Source organism: Orycteropus afer, unplaced genomic scaffold (assembly GCF_000298275.1).
Source record: "Orycteropus afer afer isolate SDZICR_OR568_19922 unplaced genomic scaffold, OryAfe1.0 scaffold00101, whole genome shotgun sequence".
NCBI classification, from domain to species: domain Eukaryota; kingdom Metazoa; phylum Chordata; class Mammalia; order Tubulidentata; family Orycteropodidae; genus Orycteropus; species Orycteropus afer.
In genome coordinates, this window is record NW_006921688.1 from 6,282,611 (window position 1) to 6,300,576 (window position 17,966).

Below are 17,966 nucleotides of genomic sequence, written 5' to 3' on the forward strand. Positions count from 1 at the left end.
GCATTGGTTAGGGCATCCAGCTGCTAACCCAGAGGTCGGTGGTTCAAACCCACCAGCTGCTCCATGGGAGAAGGATGAGGTAATCTGCTTCCATAAAGATTTACAGCCTTGGAAACCGTATGGGGCAGTTGTACTCTGTCCTATAGGAAATTCTTTTATTATATGCCTTCATTAAAAAGTACTTTGTTAGAATGTTTCCTTTATAGAAATGAAACAAAAACAGCCAAACAAACCAGCTGCCATTGAGTCAGTCCTCACTCCTGCGGTTTCCTTCTGTGCTGGAGTGCAGCTGCCTTGCGTAGGCTTGCAGGCCTGTGGCCTTTGGGAAGCAGCTCACAAGGCCTGTCTTCCGAGACTCTTAGGGGGGCTTGAACCGCCAACCTTTTGATTAACAGCTAAGCTCTTAACCATTTACACTGCCCAGGGACTCTTTTTATGGAAGTAGATGTATTAAAAATTTTAATGTCTGTTTTCTGCACTGACTGAGAAATAACTTGTTTTGAAAAAATACACATAAACTTTATGTAAATTATTGATATTTGTAGTAGAAAATAAGACCTAACGTGCATCACTTCCGTGGCCAGCAGCTTGCAGCTCTTCTGAGCACAGAAAGGACAGCAGCCCTTGGAGACGCAGAGCCTCAGGGGGAAATAGACAGGAGCAAGTGTTCTGTATCTGCTGCAAACAGCGCTGTGTGTTCAGATCTGTCATTTTAAGGGCATATGTGTGACACATCGCCAGTGTCTTCCAATTGTGTGAGTTATTTGAACTTAGGCATTTCTTTATACGAGTTGACTTAATTTACTATTTAATTGAAATTCAGTTTAGTTTGTTTTTTTTTAAAAGGGCTTCATTAGTTACAGGAAAAATAAAATAAGAGAAATACTTTACCTTTTGTTTCCTTTTTCTGTCTATTCCTTCTAAAACGTACCATGTGTTTTCTTTTTCACCATTAGAAGCTGGGCATCCATAAGACGGACCCAAGCACACTGACGGAAGAGGAGATGAGCAGATTCGCCCGTCTGAACATCGACCCCTCAACCATCACGTGGCAGAGAGGTGCCTGGAGGTGGGGTGGGCAGGGTGACGGCGAGCAGCTGGGTGTGGGAGCGAGACTTGTTCAGGCTGAAGTTCTGAGCAGTGCCAACAAGAACACTTGAATTAATTGCATAAATGCCTGATTTTATTTCTTCTCATTTTCTTCCCCGCCAGTACTTCATAAACCCTCTGTTTATTCCAGTTATTAGGACTTTATCATGCTTTTCTCTCATGTTTGCCTCCCATTGGGGAATCCATGTCCTTTCTTATCTGAAAGCCACCTTCTCTACGTGGCCTTAGTCCCAGCCACTCCCAGCTTCTCTGAATGTCCAAGGACAACATCCAAGGACAGCTACTTAATTTTCACTTCTGTCTCTTCACGGGCCTCTAGTCTCTGTAAAGTAAAAAACCCAGAACGCCCGTGTCTCCTCTCTTTGCTCTGCTCCTGTCTCTGCCCGCCAGCCCACTGCTTTCCTTCAGCTTTTGTGCCACTGGCTCTCAGCAGCTCTCACATTTCCATCGTCAGTGCCCGCTACTGACAGTGCCACCAGGGTATCCCTCTAACACTTCACATGCTGCCCGGGTGGGCTTCTCACTATCCCCTGTTGACTTTCCTGCCTCCCTCTTAGCTGTGACGCCCCTTTCCCTTCCCCCACATTGCCGTATCGAGCTGGAGTCATCAGGCACTGCTGGGTGAAATGGTAGGAAAAAGCACTAGGAATGAGAAGACCTTAGTGTGTTCTCTCTGCTCTGCCACTAACGTGCGGTACTCATGACCTTGAACAAGTCACATAGGTGCTCTGGACCTCAGTTTCTTTGTAAGATGGAAATGGTAACATGCACTTTATGAGAATAGGATGCTAGCATTTGATGAAGCCTAAGATGCTGTGTAAGTGTTTATTACTGTTGTTAGTTGCCATGGAGTCCATTCTGATTCATGGCAACCTAATGGAGAGGGTTAGATACTGTTTTTAGGTGCTGCTGAGTCGGCTCCAACTCATAGTGACCCTGTGTGCAACAGAACGGAACACTGCCTGGTACTGCACCGCCCTCACAGTCCTTGCCATACCTGAGCCCATTGTTGCAGCCACTGTGTCACTCCGTCTAATTGAGGGCCTTTGCCTTTTTAGGTAGCAGTAGGTGGTATGTATTCTTGATCCTTCCTGCATCGTTCTTCTCACATCTGTCCCCTCCCCTTTTTTCTATTTCTACCCAATCTCAGAAAATTTTTATCAGATGCCTGATTTATTGAGTTACCTTCTAATAGATTTTCTTGCTTTGATTTCTATCTACCCAGTTTGGAAGGTTCATATTAATACAGCTGTGTCTCATCACTCCCTTGCTATGAAGCCGTCAGTGTGTGATAGAATTGCCATTACGTGGCTTGGCCTCAGGACCACTGCACTGTGGCCCCGGGTCCCCTCTCCTCCTAGTCTGTGTTCTAGTCAGGGCTGCCTGCCTTCTGTTTACTCTGGCTTGGCCGCCCCTTCCCCATCTCGCTGTTGGAGTCCTTTTTTAAAAAAATAATTTTCTTTTTTGTTGTTGTCGAGGGAGCTCTGGTGGCATAGTGTCTAAGGCATTTGACTGCTAACTAGAAGGCTGGAGGTTCAAACCCACCAGCCACTCCTCAGAAGGAACATGAGGCAATTTACTTCCATAGTGATACTGCCTCGGAAGCCCAAGGAGGAGTCGCTGTGGGGCGGATCTGACTCGATGGCAGTGAGTTTGGTTTGGTTTTTTTTGATTGTTGTTGAGAATATCTACACAGCAGAACATACACCAATTCAACAGTGTCTCCATTACAGTTTAGTGACAGCCTGAGTCTCACCCTTTCACAAACCTTCCCCCTGGGAATCCATTCAGCCACTTCACTGAGAACTTAGTGTTTTCCCACAAACACACCACTTTTTGGCAGCACAGCTCCACACAGCTCCCTACTCAGTTTCCTCATCTTCAAAGTGGAGTGATAAATGGTTACACAGCATGGCAAGTACCATATTTTGACATAATAATGCACACTCTATGCACTATTTTGCAAACCATGCAACCCCCTTGCATGTTAGTTTCCTGCACATGCTATGTGTGTTACATGCATGCACATGTTATTTACGTGGGTATATTATATCTGAAAAAATACAGTAATGTCACTGACTTCTACACTTAAAAATAGTTGACATGTTAAGTATTTAGTTATATATTTTATCATAATAACTTTTTTAATGGAGTACTAGTACCAGGCTCTCTCCTGGGAGGTTCCATTGAATCATGAGGGTGCTTTGTAGACTAAAGCATCAGCCCCTGAACACTGGGAAGCATGGTGGTAACTGTTGTATTATATAGTGGTTACCTGCATCTTTGTTTCCTGAACTCAGTTAAAAGCACTTAAAAACCAAAAACCAGGCTCACTACCATTGGGTCAGTCACGATGCATAGTGATCTTCATTGGGTTTCCCAGGTGGTAAATCTCTACTCCGGTATGGCCTCATTAGACACCAAAGGAAAACCCTATTATCACATGTCACCGCATTCATAGGTGCAGGGGCCAGGACTTTGAGCTGTATTTTGAGAGAGACATAAGTCAGTCTTTTGGATTAGCTGTGGCACTAAATGGTTAAGAGATGTTCATACATGCTATATCTACTTTCTCTAAAGACTGCCAAACCAACCAAAACCAAACTCAGTGCCATCGACTCAAGAAGACCCCCTTTGGGTTTCTGAGGTGGTAAATCTTTACTGAAGTAGATTGTCCCATCTTCCTTCCACAGAGTGGCTAGTGGGTTTGAACCTCCAACCTTCCAGTTAGCAGTCAAATAATGCCTTAGGCACTTCTCCATCAGAGTTAACTATGCTTCTATTATTGTACAGACCCACCTCATTTTCAATAACTGACACAGATATTTGCAGCATTTTATTGAAGTACCTATGCATTTTCCTCTAACTTTTTTTAAAAGTGAAGAAGATTTAATATTAAAACACAAATATGTACAAAATTCAGTCATCAGCTTTTTCAGGGCATTGCAATTTGCATTACTGTTTAAAGTTTTTTTTGGAGCTTTATTTGTGAACGAAAAATTTATACAGGTGGGAATTAAAGTGCATTTTAAACCGAGCACGTGGGCATGCTCAAAGACACTTACACAACTTGGCATTCTTCCACATCCGCTTCGGCGTTCTAGCTTAAGCAGGACCCGACACTGGGCAGTGGACTTGGTCCAGGCTCTTAGAAGAAAAAGGCTCTGTGATCTCTCTGCCCAGAGCCAGTGTTCAGATTGCCTTCCCTCTGAGAAGGTGGAAAGGATTGGAGTGTTCTCTGGCTGCAGATCAGTGTTAATGGAAGTGACAACTTTAAAAAATGACTCCAAATAAACATGAGAATGATATTACTATGCAGGCAATAAGGTGAACTGTTGCTGTTGACAAGTCACATGGGTCAGAAGGATTTGGATGATGTTCGATAAGTAGTTTGGCTCTGGTTTCCATGAATGAGTGTGAGAAACAGGACTCTCCAGCAAATGAATTGAGAACGTTTAATAGTAAAGTTAAATCTGCTGCAAAGACCTCTTTAAAGTGCTGAAGAGCAAAGATGGACTGACACAGTGCTGTGGCGATGGGCTCAAGTACAGCAAGGATTGTGGAGCTGGCGCGGGGCCGGGCAGTGTTCATTCTGCTGTGCATGGGGTTGCTACGAGTCAGAGATGACTCGATGGCACCTAACAACATAACAACAACAGCAAGAGGTGATGCTTTTGAGTTGTGGTGTTGGTGAAGAATACTCGAAGTACCTTGGACTGCCAAAAGAAGTAACAGATCTGTCCTGGGGGAAGGGCAGCCAGAATGCTCCTTGGAAGCGAGAATGGCCAAGCTTCATCTCACCTGCTTTGGTCATGTTGTCAGAAGGGACCATTCCCTGGAGAGGGATATCATGCTTGGGAAAGTGGAGGGTCAGCATAAAAGGGAAGCCCCTCCATGAGATGGACTGACACAGTGGCTGCGGTGATGGGCTCAGGTACAGCCAGGCTTGTGAGGCTGGCACAGGACCAGGCGGTGTTCGTTCTGTTGTCCACAGGGTTGCTGTGAGTTGGAGCCGACTTGATCTCTAACAGCAACAACAGTAAAATTTTTTTTCTTTTTTTAAGTTCAATATGGATTTAAACTTAGAAATGGCATAACAATAACTTGTGTGATGAGATCAAGTGCTTAGATGATTTGGTAACTGGATAGCAAGTAGAAGTGGTAGCTAGTGATGATATCGAGAGGCATTCCTTTCATTTTTTATATACTCTTCTTGTGTGTTAAAATCATGAAGAAGGTTTATGTGCATTTGTGTGGATGTGAGTGTGTTTGAGTGTGTACCTATCTGAGTGTATGCATGTGTGTGAAGGTATGTACTATGAGAGTGTGTGTGAGTGAGAATGTGTGTATGAGAGTGAGGGGTATGTGTGCATGTGTGTGAATATATAATATGTAGAGAAAGAGATTGGCAGCAGCTGGATCCAGGAACAGAAGATGCGCATATTATTATTGCTTGTGCTTTGTACATACAAGAGGAGGTGACTGTTTTTCATCCTGCAAATGCTCATAGTCCTCAGATACTCAGATTTCCTTCACCAGTTTTGCTATTGCCATGTTATGTATGTAGCACCTGGGATCTAAGGTGTCGCTGTGAACTTGTTATTTGAACCTATGTAAACCATTAGTGAAGACTGTGTCATTCTGGCTTTGTTTCCTGGTATTAGAAATTCGGTTTTTGCTAAGTGAAATCTAGTTTTCACAAAAATCCTGAAACAATGAATTCAAATGAGCAAATCAAGAAAATAAAGAAGATTGGGGCCTGCTGTAATCATGACCAGCTTCTTGAGCCTTGGTTTCAATTTCACTGTAAGATGTCACTGTTCCAGAAATGCATTTTATTATCATGGTGCCCCCGACCCTCCACTGCCATGACAAGCTCTATCATATCACCACTTTTGTTTTTTTAAGGCAGTTATCAGTAGCCTATGTTTTCTTGTTTATTTGATCATCCTCTGTGTGTCTGGCCACCTCATGTCTGCTCCATGGAAGCTGGCCCTTGTCATGCTGCCTTCCCTCGTGTCCATGTCCAGCTCTCAGTACAGCACTCAACACACACGAGACAGGCAGCACAGATCTGCTGATTGTATACATAATCTGTTCTCTTCTCTTCCAGTACTGGATACAAATGACCGATTTCTACGAAAAATAACAATTGGGCAGGCAAACACGGAGAAGGGATTTTCCCGCCAGGTAGGTGGTTGTCATCCAAAGAGTGATTCTGTTCTTGTGGTGGTTACGCAGTCCAGGCTTTTCTCATTTCTCAGTCTGCAGGGGCCGTGGCCCTCTCAGTATTTCAGGGTGTCCTTTCTAAACACGCCTCCGGACTGGAGAGGATCAGGAGGGGAAAATGTTCTGGAATCTTCTTCTCATCCTATACATGGGAACTTCCACTCAATGTGTACCCTGGATAGAAATTCTTGAATATTTTATCGGAAACCCTCCTAATTAATACTCTATCTGCCTAACTAACAATTAACTAAAAAATGAAAATCTCAGATAATCATTCAAATTTAGTAAGCCAAAGAAGATACACCTAGTTATTTAGCATAATAGCCAGAGGAGTTTTTAAGGATAATGTCTTCCTATCAAATCTAGAGAATGTGGGAGAAAAATTATGGTGTCTGCCTTCATTTTAATTCGTCTCTGGTGTGTAGCGGTGGCAATTAGGGAATAGAAATTCATTCCGTGACTTTTCAGCCAGATTTTTGGAATAAACTTTATATTTTAGGATAGTTTTAGATGTACAGCCTTTATATTTTTAAGTTGTTATTAGTGAAGTAGGAATCACTTTTCTGATTGTAATCAGTCCTCAACCCAAGGAGACTTTTGGACCTTTTGAAATCTTTTGAATAAAAAAACAAATATGGGGATTGGATCAAGAAGGTGTACTTTCTCTCCTCCTGTAGATTCTGTAACTTGCACATGTAAATGGATTCCATGCAAGTAATCAGTGTCCATGCTAAAAAACCAGAGTCACTGCCGTAGATGAGGGAAAGGTCCTGAAAGATAAGATGGAATTAGATTGGTGGAGAACAGCCAAAAAAAAAAAAAGAATAAAGGTTTTTGGGGTCCCTAAGTTCAGACACCATAGATACCTTATTTCTCAGAAACAGGAGAAGACCCACACAACCCTTGAGGTCAGGGGTTGATGGGTAGTTCCCAGGCAGTGGGTGGATGGGCCTCTTCCTGGAACACCTATGCAGAGCCAGCCTCCAGGTGCTTTTGTGTCAGCCTGGACCTGGTGTGGGTGCCGAGACCAGCACACCCTGCACTGCGTGGTCTGGGGAGTAGACTCGCACCACACTCATAGATTGGTGGGTTCTTTTCTGTGGCTCTTGTCTGGCAGATGTCAGTGAAAAATGTCTTCTTCCTAGAAAACTAGTATATCGTGACACATTTTTTTTTTTTTTTACTTTTTTTTTTTTTAGGATTTGGGTGAAGATTTACAGAGTAAATTCACTTTTCATACAGCAGTTCACATATACTCTGTCTCATGTCATTGACCAAAATTTACAATGCAGCAGCTCCCCTCCCACTTCCTCCCCATAGTTACCTCCTCCCAGTGTCCATCCCTTCATACTCTTCTGCACCCTGAGCTATCTCCCTGTGCATAAGCAGCCCTTCCTTCTCCCATGATTGTTCTCTCCAGGGCGTGTGTCTACTTGAGGTAAATGTTTAACTCACCTGCCTATCGTGACACTTTTTTAAGGGAAGAGCAGCTTTGTGTCATTTGCACAGAGAGCCCCCTAAGGACCAGCAGTGGCCATCAACGTGACAACCTGTTTTCATGTCAGTGAAGATGGATCTATGTCTGGGTCTGGGTGACACAGACAGTTACGCACTTGACTACTAGCTGAAGGGTTGGTGGTTTGAACCTAGACAGAGGCCTCCCAGAAGACAGGCCTGGCAGTCTGCTACCATAAGCCCACAGCCTTGAAAACACTATGGAGCGTTTCTGTTCTGCACACAGGGGGTCACTCTGAGTCATATTTGACTGGACAGCTGATAGCAAAACATATGCTCACTTGTAAGAGCTCATCTTGTTCTGTGTGCCATAACCAACTCCAGCAGGCCCCTGTTAATGGACATTTAGGGCATTTACAGTGTTGGGCTGTCATAAATATGCTACAGTGAACATACACAAAGGGTGTATACTTTTCTGATAATAAAATAATTCCAAGGACAAATTCCCAGATGTGTAATTGCAGAGTCAAAGAGACCACATATTTTAAATCTTGATTTATATTTCCACATTAACCTTTCAGAAAAGTTACGTCATTTCACATTGTTGCCAGTACTGTATATTGTCCTTTGTTTAAATTCTTGATAATCTGAGCAGTGGTGATTGTATGATTTGGAAAGATTTTATTTGCAGAACAAAAATGAGCAGCATTCTAATATGCACATCATTCAGTCAGTAAAATGAGTAACAGTATTGTTACTAATAATATTAATAAATCAACCCAATTTGTTTCCTTTTTAATGTTGCTCAGGATGCAGAATTTTGAAAGTATAGCCATTATACATGAAGAACTGATATGTGGGTTATAAATTCTACTTTTTATTTTCACAGCTAACATTTCCAGGATAGCTCTGATGTCATGTTTTGTATAGAAGGTCTCAGTATTTACAGTCACTGTTTTTATATGCACCATGTGTAATGGAGTAGTGGTATAGAGAGTCCTAAATATTATACAGTAAAAAAAGAAACTATGTTTGGAATGTATTATATTAAGAATGTAATAATTGAATATAGTTGTATTTGACTCTCAGCCAATAATAGTTTTCACTCAATCAGTGACTAATGAAATCCCGACCAGGAAATAGCCAGAAAGCCTCTTACTTCCTTCATTTCCTTACTTGTCAGTGGTGGGAATGCATAATAAAATGTCCTAAGGAGATCCCACTGGGGCATAGTCATTTCTGTCTAGGTAGATTGAACTTGTGTAGCTCACACTTTCCTTTGGGAAGGAATTGAGCTGGAGCCTGATGAAGTAGTTTTGTTTGGAGAAACTCCGAGTGGCTGACTTACAAGCAGAAGGAAGTACATGTTTTTGTGTCTCTTCATCCTATTGGACTTGGTGCCTCCTGGAGTCCCAGTCAAGTGAACAGGAGTCCTAGGTCATTTCACAAACAGTAGCTCTTCTCCAGCTTTTCCTGCGAGAATTTCCAAGATCTGATGTGGTCATACCCCCTTGGGCAGCTGTACACGGAGTCTGTGCCGCCAGTTGACCCAGTGGGTTACTCGTAGCAGGTTGTCCTCACTGCTGGTTGCAGTGTGACTCTGGGACACTGGCATAGGACGCAGTAGGGTGAGAAGCCACCCATCATCTTCTTGCTGTGAGTTGGAGTTGACTCAGTTAGCACCTTGTTTGATGGTGTTGTGAGTTTTGGTGTTTCAGGCACAGCCCTGATGCTGAGGATTCAGAAGGGAACCCCTGTGAAATCGTCCCTGCCTTCACTGGCACTTTACTGGTGGAGACAAACTGGACACAGACAGTCACATAAGTCATCAGTGACAGTCTGAGACATGCTGCAAAAGCAAGCCACATAGTGCCATAAGCAGGTGCAACAGGTGAGATAGCAAACTGGGTCCAGGAAAGCAGACCAAAGTGGGAAAGGGTGTAGGGAGCTACGTGGCTGCAGCAGAGATCAGCTAGCACAGGACCATGCGTGACTTAGACCCTCAGAAAACTATGGCTGTGAGAATGCCCGTTGAGGACAGACCCTGTTCTGCCAAGACTGAGTGTTGGAACTGAGCTCCCTGTTGGAGTGAGTGGCCTCCAGGTGGCGCTGTTCTTGAGCAATGCCTCTGCTTGGCTGCTGCAGGCCCAGTTTGACATCGCAGTGGCCAGTGAGATCATGGCGGTGCTGGCCCTGACTGACAGCCTCACGGATATGAAGGAGCGGCTGGGACGAATGGTGGTGGCCAGTGACAAGAACGGGCAGCCTGTGACCGCAGAAGATTTGGTGCGTATGTCCACTCACAGGCTCCAGTGAGCTCTCTGCCTAGTTCTCTGCTGGTGAGAAGCATGAAGCTTCTTCCTGTTAGCAGTGTGCACACTGGGGGTTCAGAGACTTTGCACACGCAGAGTTTCTTGCACACACCTGTTTCCCTTAAGCTTTGCAGTGTTTTCATGTTATTGTTGTTGTTATGTGCCATCGAGTCAGACCCGACTCATAGCGACCCCTCCTTGGGTTGCTACAGAAGTAGATTGCCCCATCTTCCTTCTGAGGAGTGGCTGGTGGGTTTGAACCTCCAGCCTTCTGGTTAGCAGTCAGGTGCCTTAGGCACTACGCTACCAGTATTTTCATAGGTATTTATAATGTGCTTGGACTTGGCTGCAATCAAACACGTAAAATGTATTCCATAAGCTTTTCTTCAGGCCTGCTTTTCTGCCTGTGGGGGTGGGGTGGGGTGGGATCTCTCCCTCCATCTGGGGGCTCTTCAGACAGAGCCATCAGCGACTTCAGCTTCATTCCTGACGGAGAGCTAGCCTGAGAGACACAAAGCTAGACGCCTTTCCAACGCAGCAGTGTTGAAGTACCTTCCATACCTGTAAAGGTAGGAAACAAGAATAAGTATTTGTAGACACTTCCCTTTACCACTCTAAGGCTGGTGGTTCAAACCCACCAGCCAGTCTGCAGAAGGAAGTCTGGGCATCTGCTTCTGTAAGGACTTACTGCCTCGGAAACCCAAAGGGGGTCGCTAGTGAGTTTTTTTTTTTTTTTTTTTTTTCCCTCTCTCTCTCTCTTATTCCTACTCTGGAAATATCTCTGTTTTGGCCCTTGGTCTTGTTTCTTTGGGCAATAGTAAGCCCTCTGGTAATGAAGAAGTAACGTGCATGGTTGCCACACACTCTGCATGGGATTAAAGGGTCTGATTCGTGGCAAACATCTGAAGGCCGTCAAGGAAAGTGTAAGGAGAAAGCAGTGACTGGCCCTCCCTGCTTCATATCTGGCTGCTCCAACAGCAATAGCGTGGGGGGTAGGCTGTAACAAACAGAAATTTATTTCCCACTGTTAGGAGGCTAGAAGTCGGAGTTCAGGGCACAGGCTGTGAGTAGGGGGAGGCTCTCTCTCCCTTGGCTCTGGAGGAAGGTCCTTGCTCTGGGCTTCTGTTCCTTGGTCTGGTTCCTCGGTGGCCTTCATGTGGCCTGGTCTCCCCTCTGTGCTTGCTGAATCTCCTTTTTGTGTCTCCAAAGAGATGGGCTCAAAGCACACCCTGCACTAATCCTGCCTCATGACCATCACGAGAAAACCCCCCAGGTGGGATTCTAAGCACAGGTATAGGGATTAGGATTTACAGCACAATTTTAGGGGACACACAGTCATTCACTGCTACCCCCCTCGTCCTTTACGTCTCAGGATGACTGACACCCCTTGTGTTGGGGTGGGGGGAGATGGATAGACAGCACAGCGCCATGTCCCCTGTAGCCCAGGTGAGAGCAGCCTGGGACCCCTGAGGGCCCAGCTAGGAAGCCAGCCAATGAGAGAACAGCTGAGGGCTGATCCCAGAGCCTGGGTGCTCTTTTGTCACTAACCTAGTGGTTTTTTTTTTTCCTGTCCTTTAGGGGGTAACAGGTGCTTTGACAGTTTTGATGAAAGATGCCATAAAACCAAATCTGATGCAGACCCTAGAAGTAAGTGCTTTTCTTTTTATATGAATTGTGTATAGACTTGGTATTCATTGCATTGCCCTTAGTGTGCCACGAGGTTGGAAGAGTTCCCACCTGATGTGGGCCCACCAAGGAGTGTCGGAAGAGCGTCCTGGTCCTCTAAGAAATAAAATTAGAAGTCTGTTGATAGATTCTTTGATATGATTTACATTTTTTCTTCTTTTTAGTTTGCAGAGCAAAGTTGGTTTTACAAATGTAAAATGAGTGTAATTGATTTACATTTTGGCTGATCAAATGCTACTGACCAGAGTAGAAACTTAGAAAGTCAGACTGTCTCAGAGTTCTGGGGCTGTGTCTGTTGTAGTCCACTTTTATGTTCCAAACCAAACCAAACTCTCTGCCATCGAGTCCCGTCCGACTTATAGCAACCCCCACTGGGTTTCCAGGGTGGTAAATCTTTACAGAGGTACACTGCTCCACCTTCCTCCCATGGAGTGGCTGGTGGGTTTGAACCTCCCACCTTCTGGTTAGCAGTCAAGTGCCTTAGGCACTACGCCACCAGAGATTAGTATGCAGCCTAAAAAATCAGAACAATTCTACAGACAATAAAAGTGCTAGTCTTTGTAAATGCAAATACTGCTGCTTATCCAGGTTCTTATCCCAGGAAGAGGGATGTGTTTATGTTGATCTAACCACACCCTGTTGCCTATCTTCCCGGAGACTGGTCCCCTTTGCTTCCCAGACAGATGGCTATGGGGACGGTCACAGCCCGTAGAGGCGTAAAGCCAGGAGCCTGTTGAAGGATGGAGCATGTGACCTTGTTCTCATCCAACTGTCACAGACTCAGCTAGCTTTCCCCAGGCAGCAACAACTGGCAAAGTTAAGTGGAGACTTGAAGGTCTTTTTTACAAAGGGTTGGTCTAGATGTTGGTTTTAGCTGCCATGGAGATGACCCCCTATTTGTGGGGCCCCGGGTACCACAGAATGAAACTGTCCCGTGCCATTGCTGTGACTGGTTGGGGATCAGGCCATGTGTTCCCTAGGGATTTTTCCAGCTGATTTTTCAGGAGCTGGTCACCAGGCCTTCCTCATCAGTCCTAATCTGGCAACTCGGCTGAAACCTACGCACCATCACGTGCCTCAGCTGACGGACGAGTGGTTGCCGTGCACTGGGTCTCCGTACAGAAGTCGAGAGTCCTACCACCGAACCACTGACGCCCTCTCTTGTCTGGAGAGAGTGAGGGATTACTGATGGGCAGACAGAAATAGAAGGAGCGCTGATGACGCAGACGGTTAAGGGCCAACCCGAAGGTTGCCGTTTTGAACCCACTCAGTGGCTCCACCAGAGAAAGACTTGGTGATCTGCTCCCAGAAAGATTACAGCTTAGAACCTGATGGTGCCAACAACAGCAACAACAAAACAGATGCAGACACTGAACACACACATACCTCAACACATACGTCTGGTGTTACCGTCTCAGCTTTATTTCCGCATGTATTTGCATGACCTTCTCAGGGCCCTACTTTCTTACCCTCCTGTGGACATCAGAAAGGATCTGTGACGGTGCAGTGATTAAAACATTAGGCTGCTAACCAGAAGGTTAGCTATTCGAATCCACCACTCTCTCCGAGGGAGAAAGATGAGGCAGTCTGCTTCTGTAAAGATTCACAGCCTTGGAAACCCTATGGGGCAGTTCTACTCTGCCCTCTAGGGACACTGTGAGTCAGAATTGACTCCATGGCGGTGAGTTTTTCGGTGGACATTAAGAGGAAAAGTTAACTCGGAACTCACATACGTGGCTTTGATAAACTGCTTTTCCGTCTCTGAGCTGACTTCTTTCACTTCCTCTCTTCCTGCTTTTGCTCAGCTTTCTCATCTTTGCAGCACGTTCACAGAACCTTTCCATTGCTCCCAGCCCCCGTCCCCTGCCTGGGATGGGCCTCGTGTCAGCAAAGGGCAGCAGCCCATTTTTGCACAGGGAGAACCCACAGTGGCATGTGCACACCTCGAAAGGCCCCGGGCTCAGCTGGAACAAAGCCTGAACACATAATGTGTGTGAATAAAACTCTTAAATGAGGCTGAGGTCTGTTGTCATCAGTGAGAGAATCATGAAAATATTGACATGCCATTTAAAAAATTAATATAGAGTCAGTTTTTGTGGAAGTAATTAAAATCGAACATTGTGGACAATCCCCTGTATATTTGTTTCTTTCATCTTTTTAGTAAGAATTTCTCTTTGCTTTTGTTTTTTTGTTAGAAAACACACACAGCAGTTGTCACCAAGTGGATCCCTGCCCACGGCAGCTCTGCATGTGTCATGGGAGAGCTGTGCTCTGCAGGGCTTCCGGGGGCTGAGGTTTTGGAAACGGGCACCAGGCCTTTCTTTGTGGTGGTTTCTAGTTGGGCTTGAACCGCCAACGTTTCTATCAGCAACCGAGAGCGTTAACCTTTCACAATACCAAAAGCCACAACCAGACCTGCTGTTGTCAAGTCAATTCTGACTCTCAGTGACCCTGTAGAACAGAGTAAACTGCCCCAGAGCTTCTAAGGCTCTAATCTGTATGGAAGCGGTCTGCCTTGTCCTTCTCCTGCAGAGCACCTGGGGGGTTCAAACTGTCGACCTTTCAGTTCACAGCCACCTTTAACCACTGCGCCACCAGGGCACCTTTGGACTCCTATTTTCTCAATAGCTAGCAGATCTGTGGCATGCAGGTTCTGTTGGAATTAACGAGAAAAACTTAAACAGAATTGTAACAACTCAGAACAGAAAATTAATATTCAATGTAAAAACGACCTCTAATAAACGTAGTCCTTAGTTACTCACCCTAACTTGATTCCCATAATTTACTAATTAATGAATTTTATGTTTATTTGAGAATTTTCTTGAAATGACTAGTTTCTTATCGATAAATGTACTCTTCTTAGACCATCGGGGTCTAATTCCATTTTTTTGTTGTTGTTTTAATGTAGTATAGAGTGGTATGTTGTTTTTGTTATGTGCCGTGGAGTCGGACCCGACTCATAGCGACTCCTCCTTGGGTTTCCAAGGCAGTATCACTACGGAAGTAGATTGCCCCATCTTCCTTCTGAGGAGTGGCTGGGGGGTTTGAACCACCAGCCTTCTGACTAGCAGTCAAGTGCCTTAGGCACTATGCTACCAGAGCTCCCGTAGAGTGGTATAGAGTAAGGTAAACAGTTTATTTCATGGTGACTCTGTCAGCTGATAGCAGTGGCTCATTAAATTATGGGAGGAAGTGACTCTTTTTATAGCTTTTCCTCCCCGGTTCAGCGTTCAGTATAGAATTATACAGTTCTCGAATACATAGGGAGCTTGGTCCTTTAAGGAACTGTAGGATGTTTTAACTCTTGAGAGATTTTGTGCATTGACTCTGCAATGTTAATGAGAGAAATGATGATTTGGGTGAGTCATTAACTCAAGTCAAATGCCCTTCAGTCCCTTGTTTGCCCCAAACGGCTCTTGGTTTTCTTTCTTTCTGTTGTCTTTGGGTTGAATTTCCTCCTCTACTTCCGTAGGGCACACCTGTGTTCGTGCACGCAGGCCCCTTTGCTAACATTGCCCATGGCAACTCTTCCGTGTTGGCTGATAAAATTGCTCTGAAGCTGGTTGGTGAAGAAGGATTTGTAGGTGAGTCATTTCTATTGATTGCTGTAGAAATACTGCAGAACAGTTTAAAAGGCGGTGGCTGGAACAGAGTCATGTGTGTACTGACTTGAAATACAGGCCTGAGGACCCACCCTTCACGAGCAGCCTCAGTACTGGAAAAGCCCTAGGGTCCAGGTGAAGCTGTGTTGAAGTTGAACCGTGGAATCGGATGTCAAGTGTATATGGCTTTGAATATAAGCTCTGATGCTCACTGGTGGCCTTGGACCAGGGTTTGGAACTAGTTCATTCCAATTTGACCCCTGGCTGAGATTTTGCATTTCCACGCCAGATATACTGAATCCAAATCTACATTTTAACAAGAGCCCCAGCTATCTGTAAGAGTCACCTGAGGAATGGTGCCAAAATCCCGATGTCCGAGATGGAAATGTAAATTCTTAGCAGGGGATGAACTGGTTTGAATCCCTGCCTTGGATACTTTTGTAATATCTCTAAGCCTCGATATTTTCATGTGTAAAATGTTGTTAACAAACCTTAAAGGATAATTGTGAAAATGGAATGAGGTTATATCGTCATCTAAAAACTTAAAACTCAACGACTGTCAAATCGTCCCAACTCATAGTGACCCCAGAAGTAGATTGCCCAGTGTTCCTTCCGAGGAGTGGCTAGTGGATTAGCAGTCAAATGCCTTAGGCACTGCACCACCAGAGCTCCCGTATAGTCATCTAGCAAATACGTACTGAGAACCTCCCATGGTAAGGCATTACACTCACAGCAAGGGCTATACGGTGGTGGGCAAAACCTAGCCTCATGGAGCACGCTGTCTAAAACCAAAAATTCACCACCATCAAGTTGATTCCAACTCATAGCCACCCCCAGTGGATTTACAAGGCTGTAGATTTATGCAGAAGTAGATTGCCTCTTCTTCCCCCAAAAGAGCACATGGTGGGTTTGAACCACCAACCTACTGGTTAGCCAAATGCCTTACCCACGAGAGCTCCTTATCCTGTCTAAACCAAAAAAGAAAAAACAAACCCACTGCCATCGAGTCAATTCTGACTCATAATGCCCCCCATTGAGTTTCTGAGGTGGTAAATCTTTACACAGAAGTAGGTTGCCCCATCTTCCTTCTGCAGAGTGGCTAGTGAGTTTGAACTGCCGACCTTCTGGTTAGCAGTCAGATGCCTTAGCACTGTGCTACCAGAGCTCCTTTATGCTGTCTAATGGTATGTATAATTTGAGAGTAAAAAGTGTTCCTTATATGTTAGCCACTATTAGTAGTAATCATACTATTAACTTGAAGTCATTTCTCCCTTCCTCAGCTCCTGCTGAGTTTTTATGACCGAATAAAGGGATGATTCTTCACCAGTAGATTTGAATTTCAATTTCAGAAAGGGTTTTTGATGCTGTCGAGCATTCCTGTGGCACCGCCCCTCCTTGGTATTTGTTGAATATTCTGGTCGGAAGAGGGGCCGCTGCTCTAGCTTTTGTTAAGTCAGTGCCAACACCTATCCCACCCATGATATTAAGACTGTGAGAAAATGAAAGACCAAAAAAAAAAAAAAAAAAGCATGCGGGGATTTATGGAAGAACTCCTTAATTTGACATATTTGGATTTTCACACGCCAACAGGTAATTCCATTAGCCACACACATGCCTGTAATCAAGTGTCGCAGTTGCTTTTTTTACATTTAGCATCAGCCTCATACGTCAAGTCTTGGGCTCAAACTCAGAAAGGCATTATTTTACTAGAAAAGACTCTGCTGGACAGTAGGACTTAGCTGTGCACTTTTGTGCTCAGACATTACAAAGTTCATCTGGGGTTATTGAGACTATTTTAAGAATCCCTTTTAGACCCACAGATGATTTATATCTTTTCATTCCTCAAAGGCCTGCTTCGGCATCAAGTCCACCATGAGGATGGCTGGTCTCTGTGTCTAAATGCATTTGCTTGATTGATCACTGCATAATTGTAGAGCTAATGGACAAAGAGCCTGAGTCAGGGCAGGCATTGAAAATGTAAGTGCTCATGTGAAGTGGGTTCCAGTGTGCCAGCTCCACAAACAGGAGCTTGTGGAAGAAAGTACTCCTTCTCATCCTGGCAGCTCTCTGCCTCTCCACCAACCCTTGCTTTTGTCAAGCACATAGTTAGAATATATGTGAACATGGTGATGTATCATTAAAGGTGTAGGCTGGTGATGGATGCGGAGTACGCTAGCTGCCTGTGAACTTGAACAGCCATTAGCCTCTCTGGATGGGTCCCTCATAGAAGTTCTCATCTGGAAAAATGAGTTGGATAGCTCACATCACCAGAGTGAGAAGCTGTGTGATCGAAACCTCTGTTAGTAGGATTAGAGGCAAGTTACTTAATTTCTCTCAGGCCTAATTTCCTCTGTTACTGAAATGACAACACCTTTGTTAAAGTATTTTCATGAGTTTTAAATGACTAAGGACTTTGTAAAGCATAGACAAGGAACTGTGCAAAAGGAGAATAATTTCTCTGATCCCTTCCAGTTCTGAGAGGCTACAGCAAACCAAACACCAAGCCCACTGTCATCAAGTTGATTCTGACTCACAGCGACCCCCCCCCTTTTGGGTTTACAAGGCAGTAAAT

At 44.7% G+C, this 17,966-nt stretch overlaps 1 protein-coding gene across 1 annotated transcript in view; it reads left to right on the forward strand.

Moving 5' to 3' along the window:
- MTHFD1L (methylenetetrahydrofolate dehydrogenase (NADP+ dependent) 1 like) overlaps nucleotides 1-17,966 on the forward strand; it is a 280,830-nt gene that overhangs the window by 87,870 nt on the left and 174,994 nt on the right. The window contains exons 15-19 of the mRNA XM_007943227.1: nucleotides 957-1,059; nucleotides 6,224-6,300; nucleotides 9,940-10,080; nucleotides 11,685-11,753; nucleotides 15,265-15,376. Coding sequence (XP_007941418.1) covers nucleotides 957-1,059; nucleotides 6,224-6,300; nucleotides 9,940-10,080; nucleotides 11,685-11,753; nucleotides 15,265-15,376 — 502 coding nt within the window. The remainder of the gene's footprint in view (nucleotides 1-956; nucleotides 1,060-6,223; nucleotides 6,301-9,939; nucleotides 10,081-11,684; nucleotides 11,754-15,264; nucleotides 15,377-17,966) is intronic.